The sequence below is a fragment of the Chaetodon auriga genome, chromosome 19 (assembly GCF_051107435.1).
Source record: "Chaetodon auriga isolate fChaAug3 chromosome 19, fChaAug3.hap1, whole genome shotgun sequence".
NCBI classification, from domain to species: domain Eukaryota; kingdom Metazoa; phylum Chordata; class Actinopteri; order Chaetodontiformes; family Chaetodontidae; genus Chaetodon; species Chaetodon auriga.
Genome location: NC_135092.1, coordinates 18,280,578 through 18,294,622, shown reverse-complemented (window position 1 = coordinate 18,294,622; position 14,045 = coordinate 18,280,578). Strand labels below are relative to the sequence as shown.

General features: G+C 45.0%; 1 protein-coding gene across 1 annotated transcript in view; it reads left to right on the top strand.

Annotated features, from left to right (window-relative positions):
• The window catches only part of lamc3 (laminin, gamma 3), a 98,357-nt gene that overhangs the window by 64,251 nt on the left and 20,061 nt on the right, over window positions 1-14,045 (top strand). Inside the window, exons 11-12 of the mRNA XM_076757239.1 lie at window positions 3,611-3,720; window positions 6,973-7,200. Coding sequence (XP_076613354.1) covers window positions 3,611-3,720; window positions 6,973-7,200 — 338 coding nt within the window. The remainder of the gene's footprint in view (window positions 1-3,610; window positions 3,721-6,972; window positions 7,201-14,045) is intronic.

The window sequence follows — 14,045 nt, the reverse complement described above, 5'->3', positions numbered from 1 at the left end:
CCTGGCTAAAGAAGCTCTTTGGTACCCTTTCTGAAATGCACTGGAGCTTTGGGGGGGAGGGGGGGGGGTACTGTCATTAAGTCTTCCTCTCTGGAGAGGCTCTCCACAGATCTCATTACACTTCTCAGGTATATGCACAGATGCACTCCGCTACATACTCTATATCATTCCCTCACGGTCCCTCTGACTCTTTCTGCCTCTCAGTGTCACACACACTCACACACACACACACTCTCACGCATGCAAACATGTCAAAAATTTGTGCAAGTCTGAGCTTTCACACAAACACATTAATCCACTCAGCCATCTGGCAGTGTTATTTGCAGTCCGACGTAACATATGCACTAAAAACCGAACATGTTTCGAATCCAGGATTATACATGTTGCTGAAGGTAAGTGTAAATAAACATGAGCAGAAACACACACATCACACTCGACAGACAGCATCTGCATTCGTAGCTAGTAAATATGTTAACCTGTTAAGTGGCTGTGTGTTCCCACCTGGTGCAAAGATCATTGCAAAATCAGATGGAGGAGAAATATATAGAAGCACTGGGATGGGAGCGGAGGGAATTGATGAAAGGAGGGGGTGAACGGCTTATATAAGGTAGCATCCACACTTCTCTCTGATGTTCCCTCTGTTCACTCTCTGTTCCCTTGAAACCAGTAGGCGGGGAGGTTTTATTGCCTTGCTTGTAGGTGTATGTGTACGTCTGCAGCATGTAAGCATAATAGTTATGCCAAAAGGAAGCCCTCAGACGCTCAGCTACCTTCCACAATCAGCTGACGGACATTCTGCATACAGTTAGTCACTGCTGATCAGCTGTTCACTCTTTTAGCTGCCAAACGTGTTTCAGGAAATTGGTTAGATGAATGTGTTTACAAGGAGTGAGCCAATTTGCAGCAGTCAGCAGAGTTCTAGTAGTAGCGCGGGCATGAGGTCCACCTGGCACGGAGCTCATTCCTGTCATGTTTTGAAAATTCACTGACTTTGATCGTAGATCAGGGTCAGCTGGAAATATCGAACAGAAAGCAGATTCGGCTGCCAAAATGAAGAAAAACTTTTGCTATAGGTGACTGAGCACAGCGAGAAGAAACATGGGATCGCTATATGCCTGGATAAACTATGAATTATTTGTGATTTATTAACCCCTACGGTCCCCGGCCCAAAACCCAGTCCTTGTGCTGCTCGCATTTACCTTTAGGATAACCAGGACTGACTCAGATGTATGATGTCAATAATCTGGTGTATGGATTGTATATGTGTAGGCTTCTCTCTCTGCACCAAAATGGCTTTGAACAAACAACCTTTGAACTGATAAATGAAACAGGTGAAAATTGAGTCTGTCTGACTTTATCAGGCACAATTCTAGCATGTGAATATGTTAATGACATGCCCCCATATGTTTTCCTTGTATTTTTTATCTTTACAGTCACTCTGATGCTTACTTATCCTCCCGGTACTGAATCATCTCTTTCTCCGTCCCTCACACGCTGCTTATGTCTCGCTCACCTTGTATCTCTATCTCTGCTCTCTCTCTGAGGGTACGCGTGGTGTGTGTTTGTGTGTGTCCATCCAGTATTCTTTTGGGCTTTTCTCTCCTGATGATCTCCTCTCATCCTCAGCGGAGCAGGCTTAATTACAGCGTGGCTCTCTGCGCTCTGCTTGGTGCTGATTAAAAGGGACACTGACGCTCCATAGGGAAAGCCTGACTGGGAGTTTGTTCACTTTCATGCACACTCTGCTTATCGCTGTCTGACCAGCTCCATTACCATGGCTTTGAGGCCCAGTTTGTAATTGCCTCTCTTTATTACTGTGCCTACATGTCAGGCCAGGGAACAAGGACCCGCCGCATCAGTAGAGAGAGTATGTGTGGTAAGCCAGGAATGCACAACCACACACGCACATTTCTGCTCTCATGTGCAGAGTATGAATGTGAATGCTAAGACAGAGGCCATGGGTAAAATAAAGCATTTTGAAAGCGAGTTAGTGTCGGACAGAGAACAGTTGACCCTCATAAAATGGAGGGCGTCGAACACTCACAGATGAAAGGCTGACTTGGGCTGATGTGGTCAACAAACTAAAGGTTTTGCACTTCGTTCTTTTAATATTCTTGCCTGTAATTACAAGGTTCATGTATTATAATTGGGTACCACTTTCACATAAGGTGCTCTTTATAAGTTGTGACAAATGCATGTATTAATAGTTAAACAAGACTTGGAGTCTACAGCCAAGCTCTATGAGGCTTTAAAGGAGCCAGTGTATTCCTTTAGAGCTGCTTGTTGGACGGTCAAATAGCTTTGGAAATCCTCTTCCCGCGACACCTTTCTGACGTCGCATTGGGCCGGGGGGCTCTGTCCAACCATTTCTCTAACTTCGACATTCACCGTATTGGACAAATCAACTTTTTTTGGCCCGGCAGTTGCGCCAGATGAAAGGTTAGGGATCACCAAAGTTATTACAATTCATCCTGAGGGGAAGATGATTATCTGTGCCAAATTTCACGGCAATCCATCCAGTAGCAGCGGCGATGTTTCTCTCACAAATGTCAACCTAATGAAAAGTCAGGGGTTCATCCTCCGGGGGCTTTGAATCTCTGTGCATAAGTTTCACGGCAGTCCATCCCACAATTGTTGGGATATATTGGTCGGGACAGCAGCGGTCGACACTGCCGTCCGCGGAGCTGTGTGGCTTAAAATAATACAGTGATGCCTCAGAGATACAGCAGGTTATAAGGCGCTGATGAGAATAAGTTTTGGACTGCCAAAAATCTCTGGCATTCCCTGGTCATGAAAAATCCCTTTGGCTGGTATTTTTCCTTTTACTCCCTTGGCAGGAGACAAGTGCTTTGTCTTTTCAGCTAGCTCTTTAATTCGTTAGGAAGATCCCAGCGGGCATGCTAACCCTAAATCTTTGGAAAACAGCTGTCGAGCATCTGAACCAAAATCAATCTTTTTAATATTTTATCTGGAACTACAGACTAAATGGGTCACTAAAACATGAGAAACATATTAATTGTTAGATATCACCTGTTAGAGAGTGAAGTGAAGATTACGGGATGTGAGTATGTTCCTTCATGCTGCTGCACTTCACCTGTGGGACATTCACAAGATCCCGGGAGAAAATTGCGTAACACAGCATTGCCTGTGCGGAGCTGACACAGCACCTCTCATCAAGATGGAGAGGGTGCACGATACCTGGAGTAAAACAGGCAGATGTCAGCCGTGCAGCTTGGCTTTGCAGAACATCCTTCAGCAGATGGCAAAGCTCAATGATCAAGACCCTGAATATGTGTTGAAGTCAGCACATTTAAATTTTTCTTCGCGCTGTGTGTGCATGTGCTGTTAGAGCTGGAGATAGCCCACCATGAAATGTCAAGCTGTGACAGAGCGTTTCATATCTTCATAGCTGTGGAGAGTAATTAAATCGCTATTAAAAAAAAAACACTTCAGTTGCTCATAAATCAGCCACGCAAACACATTTACTCCACTTTGATTTTTGTACCTGTAAAATGTGATTTTTCTGGTCTTTAATCATCGTCTGTTAGCATATGAACGCACTGCTGAAACATACTATAAGTGATGTGTTTTCTGTCTTCTCGTCTCACAGGCTTAATGAGAATGAGAGGAGATTTAAACCTGCATTGTCTGCCTTTGATTTCCAACGTCTCCTTTACAACCTGACGGCTCTCAGAATCAGCAACGCTGGAGGTCACAACTGTAAGTGTGTGTTTGTGTGTATGAGAGTGTGTGAAGACTCTGCACTGCCTTTAATGTACGATATGTAACACAGTTCGCTTCAGTGTCGGGCAGGCTACTCAGAAAGTGTAGTGAGCTAAAGCTACCAGTTACTCTACATTAAATGGAGCATCACCAACCAACTTCAACTGTAGATCAATAAAAGTGTCAGTCAAACGCAGCTGTGCTCTCTGCTCTCACTGCTCCGAAACCAATTTGGCAACACAAAAAAAAATAAAGCGCAGAAATGTGCTCCTCGTAATAACAAAAAGCAGGTGTTGTAAGTGCGTGTATGGTCGTCTGTGTTTGTTTATGTGTGTGGGGCTTCTTGTTGGGGTTGCACAGTACGCAGTGAACCTGCACCTGAACACGGGTTGGCTGTTGTTTCGTGTATTTCTCGAGGTACGGCCACGACGACTCCCTCCTCTCCGTCCTCGCCCGCTGCCTTATTTTCATCAAGTAAACTCAAGCTCTCGTGTCGGCATTGCCGTGCAGCAGAGACGTTGTAGGCCCAAAGATTTGGATTTATGTCAGTTACTGATATACGCCCGTCTGTGGCGCTGGTCTTACTGATCCCTCACAGTTTTACGCAGCAGAAAGCTCTGCTGTGTCTGATGACCACCATGCTACTGCTCAACACTGGTTAGTTTAGGCTCTATTTTTTTATTTCAAGGATGTCTTTTAACTTGACCACTCTACCATTTATATGTTGTACAGCAATGACACTTCGCAAACACACTCAATACATTATTATCGACTTTTCAAGGCACGCTTATTGACTTTTTCACTGTGCATTGTCACATACCTGAGCAGCCCGGTTGTGTGTATATCTGTGAGAGCATTGCGGGATGATGTTGTTTCTGAATGCTTTGCAGTTTACAAATAACACCAGCAAACTTTGAAGTGCCACAGAAATTTTCCAGAGCCTTCACATTTTAGTAATAAAAAATACATTTTCATCACACAGTAGCGCAAATTATTAAAGCTGCACCAAAGATGCTGCTAAAACAGTGTCAGTGTTTGTATTCAGGGAATAGTTCAACTGTTCCAAAACTGGCTCAGCAAAAAACAGGACATTTATTCCCAGATGTTAGGAACTAGTTCTTGAAATCCTCCTCTTATTTTTATCATGTCCTTCCTCCCTCTCTATCTGATAGTCTGCATTGTAAAGTACTGGCTGGATCTGAGAGGCATTACGGCGGATTAGAGCACCAAGAAGACAGAACAGCTGGCCAAAATCACCAGCTCTCTGGCACTTATTTACACCATTTTAATTAGTTGCTCAGTGCCGGCGTTGTGTAGTTCCATGTGCACTTGCGCATGCGAGAAGTTTGCGCATGCAGAAACCAGCAGCACAATCAGAGCCATCAATCCGTTTCCTGCAACCAGACGCCCACAATGAACGTGCAAACAAAGTCAAGCACAGAGTTTACACTCCATCTATTGCACATCACAGGGGAGAAACTCCGTTAATGATTTGTGTTAGGTCTCAAACTCTTTCTCAAACAGTCTTAGAAGTGCCTTATCGCTGCAGGCTGCACGACAAACTTTAATTTCAAAATCCCATAAAGCTGTCCTCTCATCTCTCTCCTCTCTCCCTCTCGCGTTCTCCTTTACTCTTTCAAGGCGACACATTATACCCCCCTTTTCCACGAGTTAACACAGTTCCCCGGGGTTTTAATGAAATGTCTGTGACACGCTTCGGTCAAAATACGGCAAGGATCAAGCACCACAGCAGCCTGCTCACTCTGTCTAAACGGCCCTGCTCAGAGCCGCCTGCCCCTCTCTGCACCGCAGAAAGTCTCTTAAAACAGAACTGTATTATTCTAATGACAGTATTGTCTTTTGACTATAAAGGCAGGCTTTGACAGCTGCAGTCACCGTAAAGGCATTTCATTTTCTCTGCCACAAAAATTGAGTTCTGAGCAGAGAGCATAGGCATATTGGAGTTTATGAGCAGTCAATGGCTTAATGGCTTAATGTACAGGTACCTAAGGAGACCTAAATTGTCGTAGTCTGCGGGGCTGCAGCGAGCGAAGGGAATTAAAATCTCGGCTGCTCTGACAAGGTGTCTCGGAGAAAGGATTGATGGAGAGAACTTGCACAGCGTGACTTCAAATGAAATGTTTTTAATTAACAGAAATATGCGCTACAGTGTCTGAAAACGGGTCTAATTGCACATTTCCCCCCGTTGAACGAGCTAAAGGAATTCAGGAGGCAGAGGAGAGTAAAGGGTAGCGGCTAAGGCGAGTCATGGAGAGGAAAGAGGAGAGGCTTGCCTACTGATTATCCCTCAGAGGTGCAAATGAACTGGGTTTCATCACCGCTGAAGGACTGGCTGGATCATGACTTGTTAGAAGTCAAGGTCCATCCTCTCCTCTGGTTCTTCCACTTTCTCACCCCTCACTGTTTCTTGCAGTCAGATTTCCCTTATTATGCAGCCGCTCATTCACACTTGGTTTATTTCTTAGCTGACAAAGCTGCATACTCATACGTGTGCAGCATATTCCGTCTATCTATCTACCTCGTGTGTCGTCAGTGAGAGCGGACGTGACAGTGGACTCGGCGATGGAGCAGGAACAAAAGTAATTTCATGTTCTGTGGCTGTGGTTTACAGAGCGCAGGGTGAAAGGGATTCGGTTCAGGATGGCCTGCCCCCATCACTATTCATGAGTCGGGAGAGGGATCTTGAAACCCCACAGGAACTGCACGTCTGACATACCTCCACCAAGTCTCCTGTCTCCTTTTCTTCTCGTCTTGCTCTGCTGCAGTGATTTATTCATTTGCTATATCAAAGATTCCCCGGGTGATGAGCGTACGTGTGTGGGCGCATGCGTGCGCACGTGCGTGTGCAAGTGAGCATTAAGTGTGGCATTTACGGGCGTGTGGGTGGATGAATCTGTTATTCTGTGTGTGTGTGTGTGTGTGTGTGTGTGTGTGTGTGTGTGTGTGTGTGTGTCAGACTGTAAACTGTAAACACAGGCCAGAACCTGTAATGAGACAGGGAGGGAGGGACAGCGCTGCAACAAATGCTAATAACCTACTGCTTAACGAGATGCAGAGACCCACAAACACGCACGCACACGCACACACACACACACACCTAATTCTAGAGAAAAGCAGCTGCCCCAAACACTTCAACAGGCCTCTGAGGCAGCAATTATCAGTTTACTACTGACCTTTGTAAGCATCAGTTTTATGACAAAGCGCTCTTTCCTCTTCCTTCCTCTCCAGACACGTCGCAGCTTGCGGGGGTGACCCTGACCTCAGCCTCCCTCTCCTCTGGTCCAGCCGTCCCTCCTGCCCCATGGGTGGAATCTTGTTCCTGTCCCCCGGGATTCGCCGGCCAGTTTTGCGAGCGGTGTGCTCCAGGATTCACCCGGGAAGACCCTGGCAGAGGGGCTCTCTCAACGTGTGTGCCGTGCAACTGCCACCAGCATGGAACCTGTCACCCGGAGACAGGTAATAAGTGAAACGCTTACAGTATATTTGGCAAAGACACAGCTGCATTCAGATGATGTCAGGAAGGCGCGGTGACTTTGGTCCCACTTCGCTGACACCCAGCCAGCAGTGTTTCTGTTTCAGTGACTCCTGCACAAGCCTGAAAAAAAAAAACAAGCCTGAAAAGTGAAATCATAAATCAAGCGCAAAACATTTTATATTTAAAGGAGAACTCTACTAGTTTTACTTGTCAAAGTCAATTTACTAGTCGCAGGGAGTGCTCCACAGCCCGTGAAAGCAACTGTATAATGTGTTTTAAGACTTTGGAGGAGCTTTGTCAAGTTTAAGAAAATATATCGACATACTTAAGAAACTGTATCGGCTTGAGCTCGAGACTACAAATACCGAGGAGAAAGTTAGGTTTGAAATACGTGCGCTGTGTCTGAAATCACTGCCTGTTTACTGTACGGCGCACTGTATTCACGCTCTCAGAAAAAGTAGTGTTCGAGACATGTACATTACTTTCCGCTGACAATCCCACAATGCGATGCCGTGAAAAATGGCGTTACAGCTGTGACCACAGAAAAAATGATGATAAATACGTGTCTGAAATCTCAATTTGCTTCTCTCTGTGAATGTCTTTTATGTAGGGGATGGAAGTGAATGATTGAATGAGGGAGTGGTTTTTGGAAGCAGGCATGGTCATTTGCCAGCCCGGGCGGGTATAATGCTGCCTTCATGTCACATTGGAATTTCAATGGATATACTGTGGTGTTCTGCTGTCAGTAAGCAGTATTTGTAACCCTCACAAAACACACTCGCTGAGGCTTACGAGTCGTAAACAAAGGAATCCATCCCATATGTCGGGACATCTGCATCAACTGTGACCATTCTGTTTGTAATCCGTCTCCTGGAAGTCCCCCGCCTTCATGGAAGTACAGCACGACATCACTGCAGGAGTCTTTAGGAAGGGAAGTAAATCAGATCCATTATTGTGTTTCTTTATTGCATTTAAAGCCGTAGCATCAGACAGGCTATAAAACAAGAGTGTTCAGGTATCACAGGTGTAGTGAAGTGATTCAGTAGTCCACCAGCAGTCAGTGCTCAGAACTATTCCCACAATTAGCATTGACCGTGGCAGCAAGCTCCGCTCAATGTTAAACAAAGCAGTAAGTTGCCAGCTCGGCGATGAAGATATCTCTCTAAAGCATTCAGCCAGCGTTACACGAGATGAAGGATCATCAGAGGTTGTTTAGACAGTATTTTCTGTCACTGCGCCTCTGAGAGAGCAGGGGGGAACAGAAAGAGATGCAGGCTGTTCGACTGAAGCATTTTTCTGTGTCTTTCCAGAACTGACATTCAGTCATCATCGCTTCAAGGGAATGTAACTCAGTCATCCCTCAGGAGCATTGGCAAGCTATCACTCAAGCTGAGAACTGGATGGCTGTGCTAATACAGTAATATCCTTATTTCACACAACTAATCTTTATAACACCAGCTAAACCAGAAGTGTGTGTTTAATGCACCTGTCATTTTATGGGAGATAATAACAGCAGCTGCAGTGTTCTTTCAGATTCGTATCGTAAACGCGACGTTCCTGTAAGTGACAGAAGAAAAACAGCAGCTGCTGGGTGTGTAAACAAGTCGACCTCTTTGCAGTTATTTATATGTGTATGTCTTTGAGCGTGTACTATACAGTGTGCACTCCTTCTTTCTCTCCTTGAGTCTTTTCCACACTATCTCACTCTCGCAGCTTTTGAAACGAGTCTCTCCATCTCACCGAGAGCAGACAGCTCTGCCGTCCAAGGTCCCACCCTCCATCTTTTATCTTTCCTCAATCTCTTTCTTCCTCTCTATCTCTCCCCTCTACCCTGAGCCTTAAAGTATCAGAGATCTGACCTAGTTAGGAGATGCCTGAAGCTTTGGCTGTGACTGTGTGTTATGTTTGTGACTGTGTGTGTTTATGCGACTGTGTGTGTGTGTGTGTGTGTGTGTGTGTCCGTGCCCGTGCGTGTGTGTCTGAGGTCCGGAAGCAAGTCTGGTATCACTGCCTGCCTGCCTCCCTCCTAATTAGACTTGTTAACCGCCTCTTGGCTAATGATGTCTAATTTGCTTGCAGATTTTCTGTGTCACTTATGTCTCTTCTCAATCTGGATGTCTCTCTCTCTCTCTCTGTCTCTCTCTTTCTCTGTCTCACACACACACATACAGTTGTGTTTTCATTGCTTCTGGGTACATCATATAGACTCACATTCATTTCTTGAAGACTTACCATAAACATGACCAGTGCTTGTCGAACTCTTACCTAAATCACCCGATGATTTACCTCATGAGGACTCATGTTTTGTCCCCATAAGGTTAAGTCTCCACAATGTGACCGTGTAAACAGATTTATGCCTCCACGATATGAGTAATGCACGTCCACACACGCACACACACTTGTTCTCTCTGCCTCTTCTTGTTCCCTGGACTCCTTAGTCATCCTCTTGCTGTCTTCTGCTTCCTCCTTCCTCTTGGCTAGGATTGCACCTGCTCTCCGCAGTCACCTTGACTTTGTTTTTAGTGTCCTTGACTCCCGTCTGTGCACGCTCCTCTTTAGTTTCCACTTCCTGTCTTTCATTTGTATTAATGGCATCCAGCATTCCGCTCTTTCGTGCGATGTGTAATTTGTAAGTGCTTTTATGTAGAACAGGATTTAGTGCCAACAATGAAATGAGAGAGCAGATGTGAGAGAAAAACAGAAAAATCAGTTCATGTCTTCTTCTTCTTCTGTAAAAATGGCAGAGAGTTTTCAGGGCGGTCTGAACACAAACGTGTCTGTGTTTAGAGTTGTTGGAAGGAAACCCCCTTTATTTATTGATGAACCTGTTTGAAGGAACAGCATGTGGAATTTAGGGGATTTATTGGCAGAAATGGAATATAATAGTCCTAATTGTGTTTTCAGCTGTGTACAATCACCTGAAACCACTCATCGTTTAGCTTAGAGCGAGTTCTTTTTATCTACAGAGGGAGCGGTAGCCCACCACAGGTTCCCTCACACTTGGAAAGGGAGGTATGAGGCGAGGGGTATCAGCCGGCAGTCTGCAGTCTCACCACTAGAGGGCACTAAATCCCACACACTGGTCCTTTAACTGTTTAACATCAAAGTAGAGTTGGTTTAAACTTAGCAGGTGGCACTTAGCAGCATTTAGCATGTTAATAGAGTTCACCCTTCACAAGTCCGTGCAGAAATCTCTTCACACACACACACTCGTGCACAGGCGTGCACACACACAGACACGCACGCCTCTCGTTGTTTTTTAAAAATATTTACATGGCACAAGTGCCATGCAAATGATGAATGAGTTTTAAATATGGAACATGCTGTGTCCTCTGAGTCATGGATCAAAAATCCCCCGTGTTTTGTCCTTTGGCACGAAGCTCTCGGGTTGAATAGCATTAGCCGACTATCTAGGAAAGGAAGGTGGTTAAAATTAGTCTTTCTTTTTCAAAATGGATGATAGTGGCACGTCGTTTTCTGAGGGCCTGCTGGCTTGTCTTTAATAAAAAGAAGGAAGCGAGCAAACAGCAGAAGGCAGCTCTCCATAAATCTATAAGTTCAGGTCAAGGGGAGCTATCAAAGTAAGTCGATTAGAGAAACCCTGTTCATCATTTGTCACCACGAGGGCGGACCAACCTGCTGTTTCTCCTATCAGAATCTTAATTGCTGTATAATTACCTAACGACTTGTATCATCATGCAGGGTGTGCCCACAGACAGAATTGGGATGGAGTTTATTCACTGGCTGCCGAGGGAGGCTGCAGCCAATGGTGCATCATAATCATGATTTATTAACACTCTCTAAGTTGTGTCGGTTCTATTTGGTGTAGCGCAACACAACAGATTGGAAATGATAATATTTGTGGTGGAACGAGCAAACTGCGATTTCTGCCGAGCGCCGGTGCTGCAGGGCTGATGAAGTCAAACACGCGTCCTTCAGATACAAAAGAAACTATGTGTGCGGCGCATGTGTTTCCACTGTTTTGGACACACTTTAATTTCTGTGTTCCCCTGGAGTGCACATGCTCCCATACCAAATTGGGTTGATGCCATAATTTATAAGCTGGAGGCAGAGTGTTGAGGAAGGAGAGAGAGGAATGTAATGTATAGATAAGGAGGAGACACTCAATTTTCTCTGCAGCCCACAATGTAAGGGAGCGCTCATTAATCACCTAAACAAATGAAACACATGACGCGCTCGACCCTGTAGTCGCTGATGGGTATTGAGCATTAGGGCGCCGTATTAAAGCTCCTCTGTTTTCCCTGCTCCCTCGCAGACCTGTGTGAGTCCTCTCAGGTGAACTACACTTGTACTTACATCTTCAGAGAACAATGTCATCTGAGGAAGTGAAAAATGACTAATAAGAGTCATTAAGGAGCAAAGTCAACAGTTGTCTTGTGAGGCAGCTCTCTTAAGTCTGAGAGACTCAGACAAGTGGGGGCGACACATTTTTGGCTCAGATTCCCCACATTTTGCACGACTTGCAGTATGACATCATCCTTTCGATAACAGCATTTGAGCGTCCCACCCCGAGCAGAACATCAGAGGAAAATGGCCGCCATGTGAATACGGCTTATTATGTCCCCGGGAGGTGGAGGCGCCGCGATAGGTCAATTCACGAGCCAGCAGTAGCCTGGCTGTTCACGGCCGAAGCGCCGGTCGGCGAGCAGTTCTGCTCCTCTGCTCGTTTCTAATCACACGTAGAGCTAATCTTGACAAACACCTCATGAATTTATAATGTAAGGCTTCATGTGTTCCTGGATAAGCAGGCAGTGTTTCTTCTGCTACAGTGATTGTTCTGTGTGATGGTCTGCAGTGAGGGGCTTCTCACCTGCCTGTGAGGGTAGATTCCCAGAGAACAACATGTATACAACCCTGAGTCCAGAAGCGTCGCAGCTGCCCCGCTTTTTTGGAATCAGGGTTGTAATATACTTTGTCGTTTATATCGTTTCTAATAGATTATTAGTGATTTATTGTCAGATTCGCTTGCAGAGTGGAGAGAAAATAGAGCAGATGCCAAAACGATCACGAACCAATTCCCTTCAAACTTGGTATAAACGAATAAAAACGCTGTGCGTGTTCAATCAGCATCTCGTCTCTGTTTACCTAAAGCGCTTTTCATGTGCTTTTCTGACGCTTTTTTCTTCCATTTTCTTTCTTCCAACTCACAGTGAACACCTAACTCCATGTTCTGTGTGATCTTCACCCCTTTTACTAAAAACCCAACTATATCATCTGTAGTCTCTGTCATTGACGTACATCATTATTAATCATCCCACTGTTTACAGTATGTATTGTTACACACCAGTTACATCATGTATTCTCTCAATACACATGTTCCAATGAGAAAACTTCACATACTGCATGTCATGCTTATGCTTTTATAACTGTATAATACACTGAGTAATTAATAAACTCTACCACTTACTATTACTGAGTGTCATTTCCTTCATCAGAAGGTTATTTCACATCAAACAACATAAAATATGGATGGAAAGTATTGTTCTTGCAACTGCATTTGTATATCGATATGTAATTTTTGTACCTTAACCATGTTTCTTCATGTGCTACTTCTATGCACTATGAGAACAAATATTACCGGGAGCACGACAGAAGACTGCAGATGAATATTTAAAGTCACATCACAGACACTTACCCTGACTAATTTGGCCACAATTGAGCACATTGGCCTTCTACTGTCCAGTTATACACAAGGTTTTGACTTAGTCTTGTTAAAAGAAAGTCTGCCTGTTTGAAGGGATGAGATGTGAAAGACATGGGTGTTTACCAAGCTGGGAGGGTCTAGTAGCATTACGGTAAGTGTATGATCTACTGTGGACCTCAAGCGATGATATCTTTGCTTTAAAACCCTTTGTGTGCTTATGTAATGCACAAGAAAACATTTGAAGATTTGAAGACATGAATCCATGTGGATCAGTGTGGATCTGTCTTTGGATGCCCCCTGTGCCTCCACAGACACGCAGCTGTGGGATCATTTGCCCAGTGCATCGACTTCAACCACGATTTCGCCACTTCCTTTGGATCTAGCCGTAATCTTGTGGCTATTAAGGAGGCCAGTTGCAGTTAGCTGCATTCTGCTGACCACCTGGATGCAGCATGTGCATCTGCTCTGCAAACCCCAGAATAAATAAGGTCTTTCTGTTCTTTCATAACAGCATATGCTTGTTTCTCACTTTGACATTTGTGCTGGGCCAAATTTTTGAATAATGCACGCTGGTTTTGCATAGCTAAATGTCACGCCCACTGCAGTCTGGTGGAGGAGGCTGGGAAACTGAAGCTTTTTCTGGCCTCGGTCCGGGAAGGGGAAGGGACCACCAGCGGCTCCTGCAGCGAAATACGTTCAAGTCGGCCTCATAAAGGCCATCACCCAGAGTACCTGTCTCATTGCATCAATTAGGGTACAGATGAAGAAATTACCAAATGTGCTGCACATTGCAATTCTCATTAGAATGCTGGGTTAAAATGGAGGCTACTGTGAGTCAGTGTTACCAACAATGGGCCACTTTAGAACGAGACAGAGGAAGCCAAGGCATGCATTTCCCAAATGCCTGCTTAAATGCCATCTTCAGCTCTCTAAGGTCATTAGTTAGAAAAATCTATGAGCGAAAGTTTAGGCAGACACACTGACAGTGAGAGTGAAGCTGGCTCTCGCGCTGGCTTATTCAGCCCCCTAATCTCTCTGGTGGGCTGCATTTGTTGCAGGCTAAGCCCTGAGATGCCTTGCCTGTATCAACGTGATGGAATATGAGGAGCGACAGTGAGGGGGAAAAGGAACTGAGACTGAGCAGAAAAGACAGATGTAGTC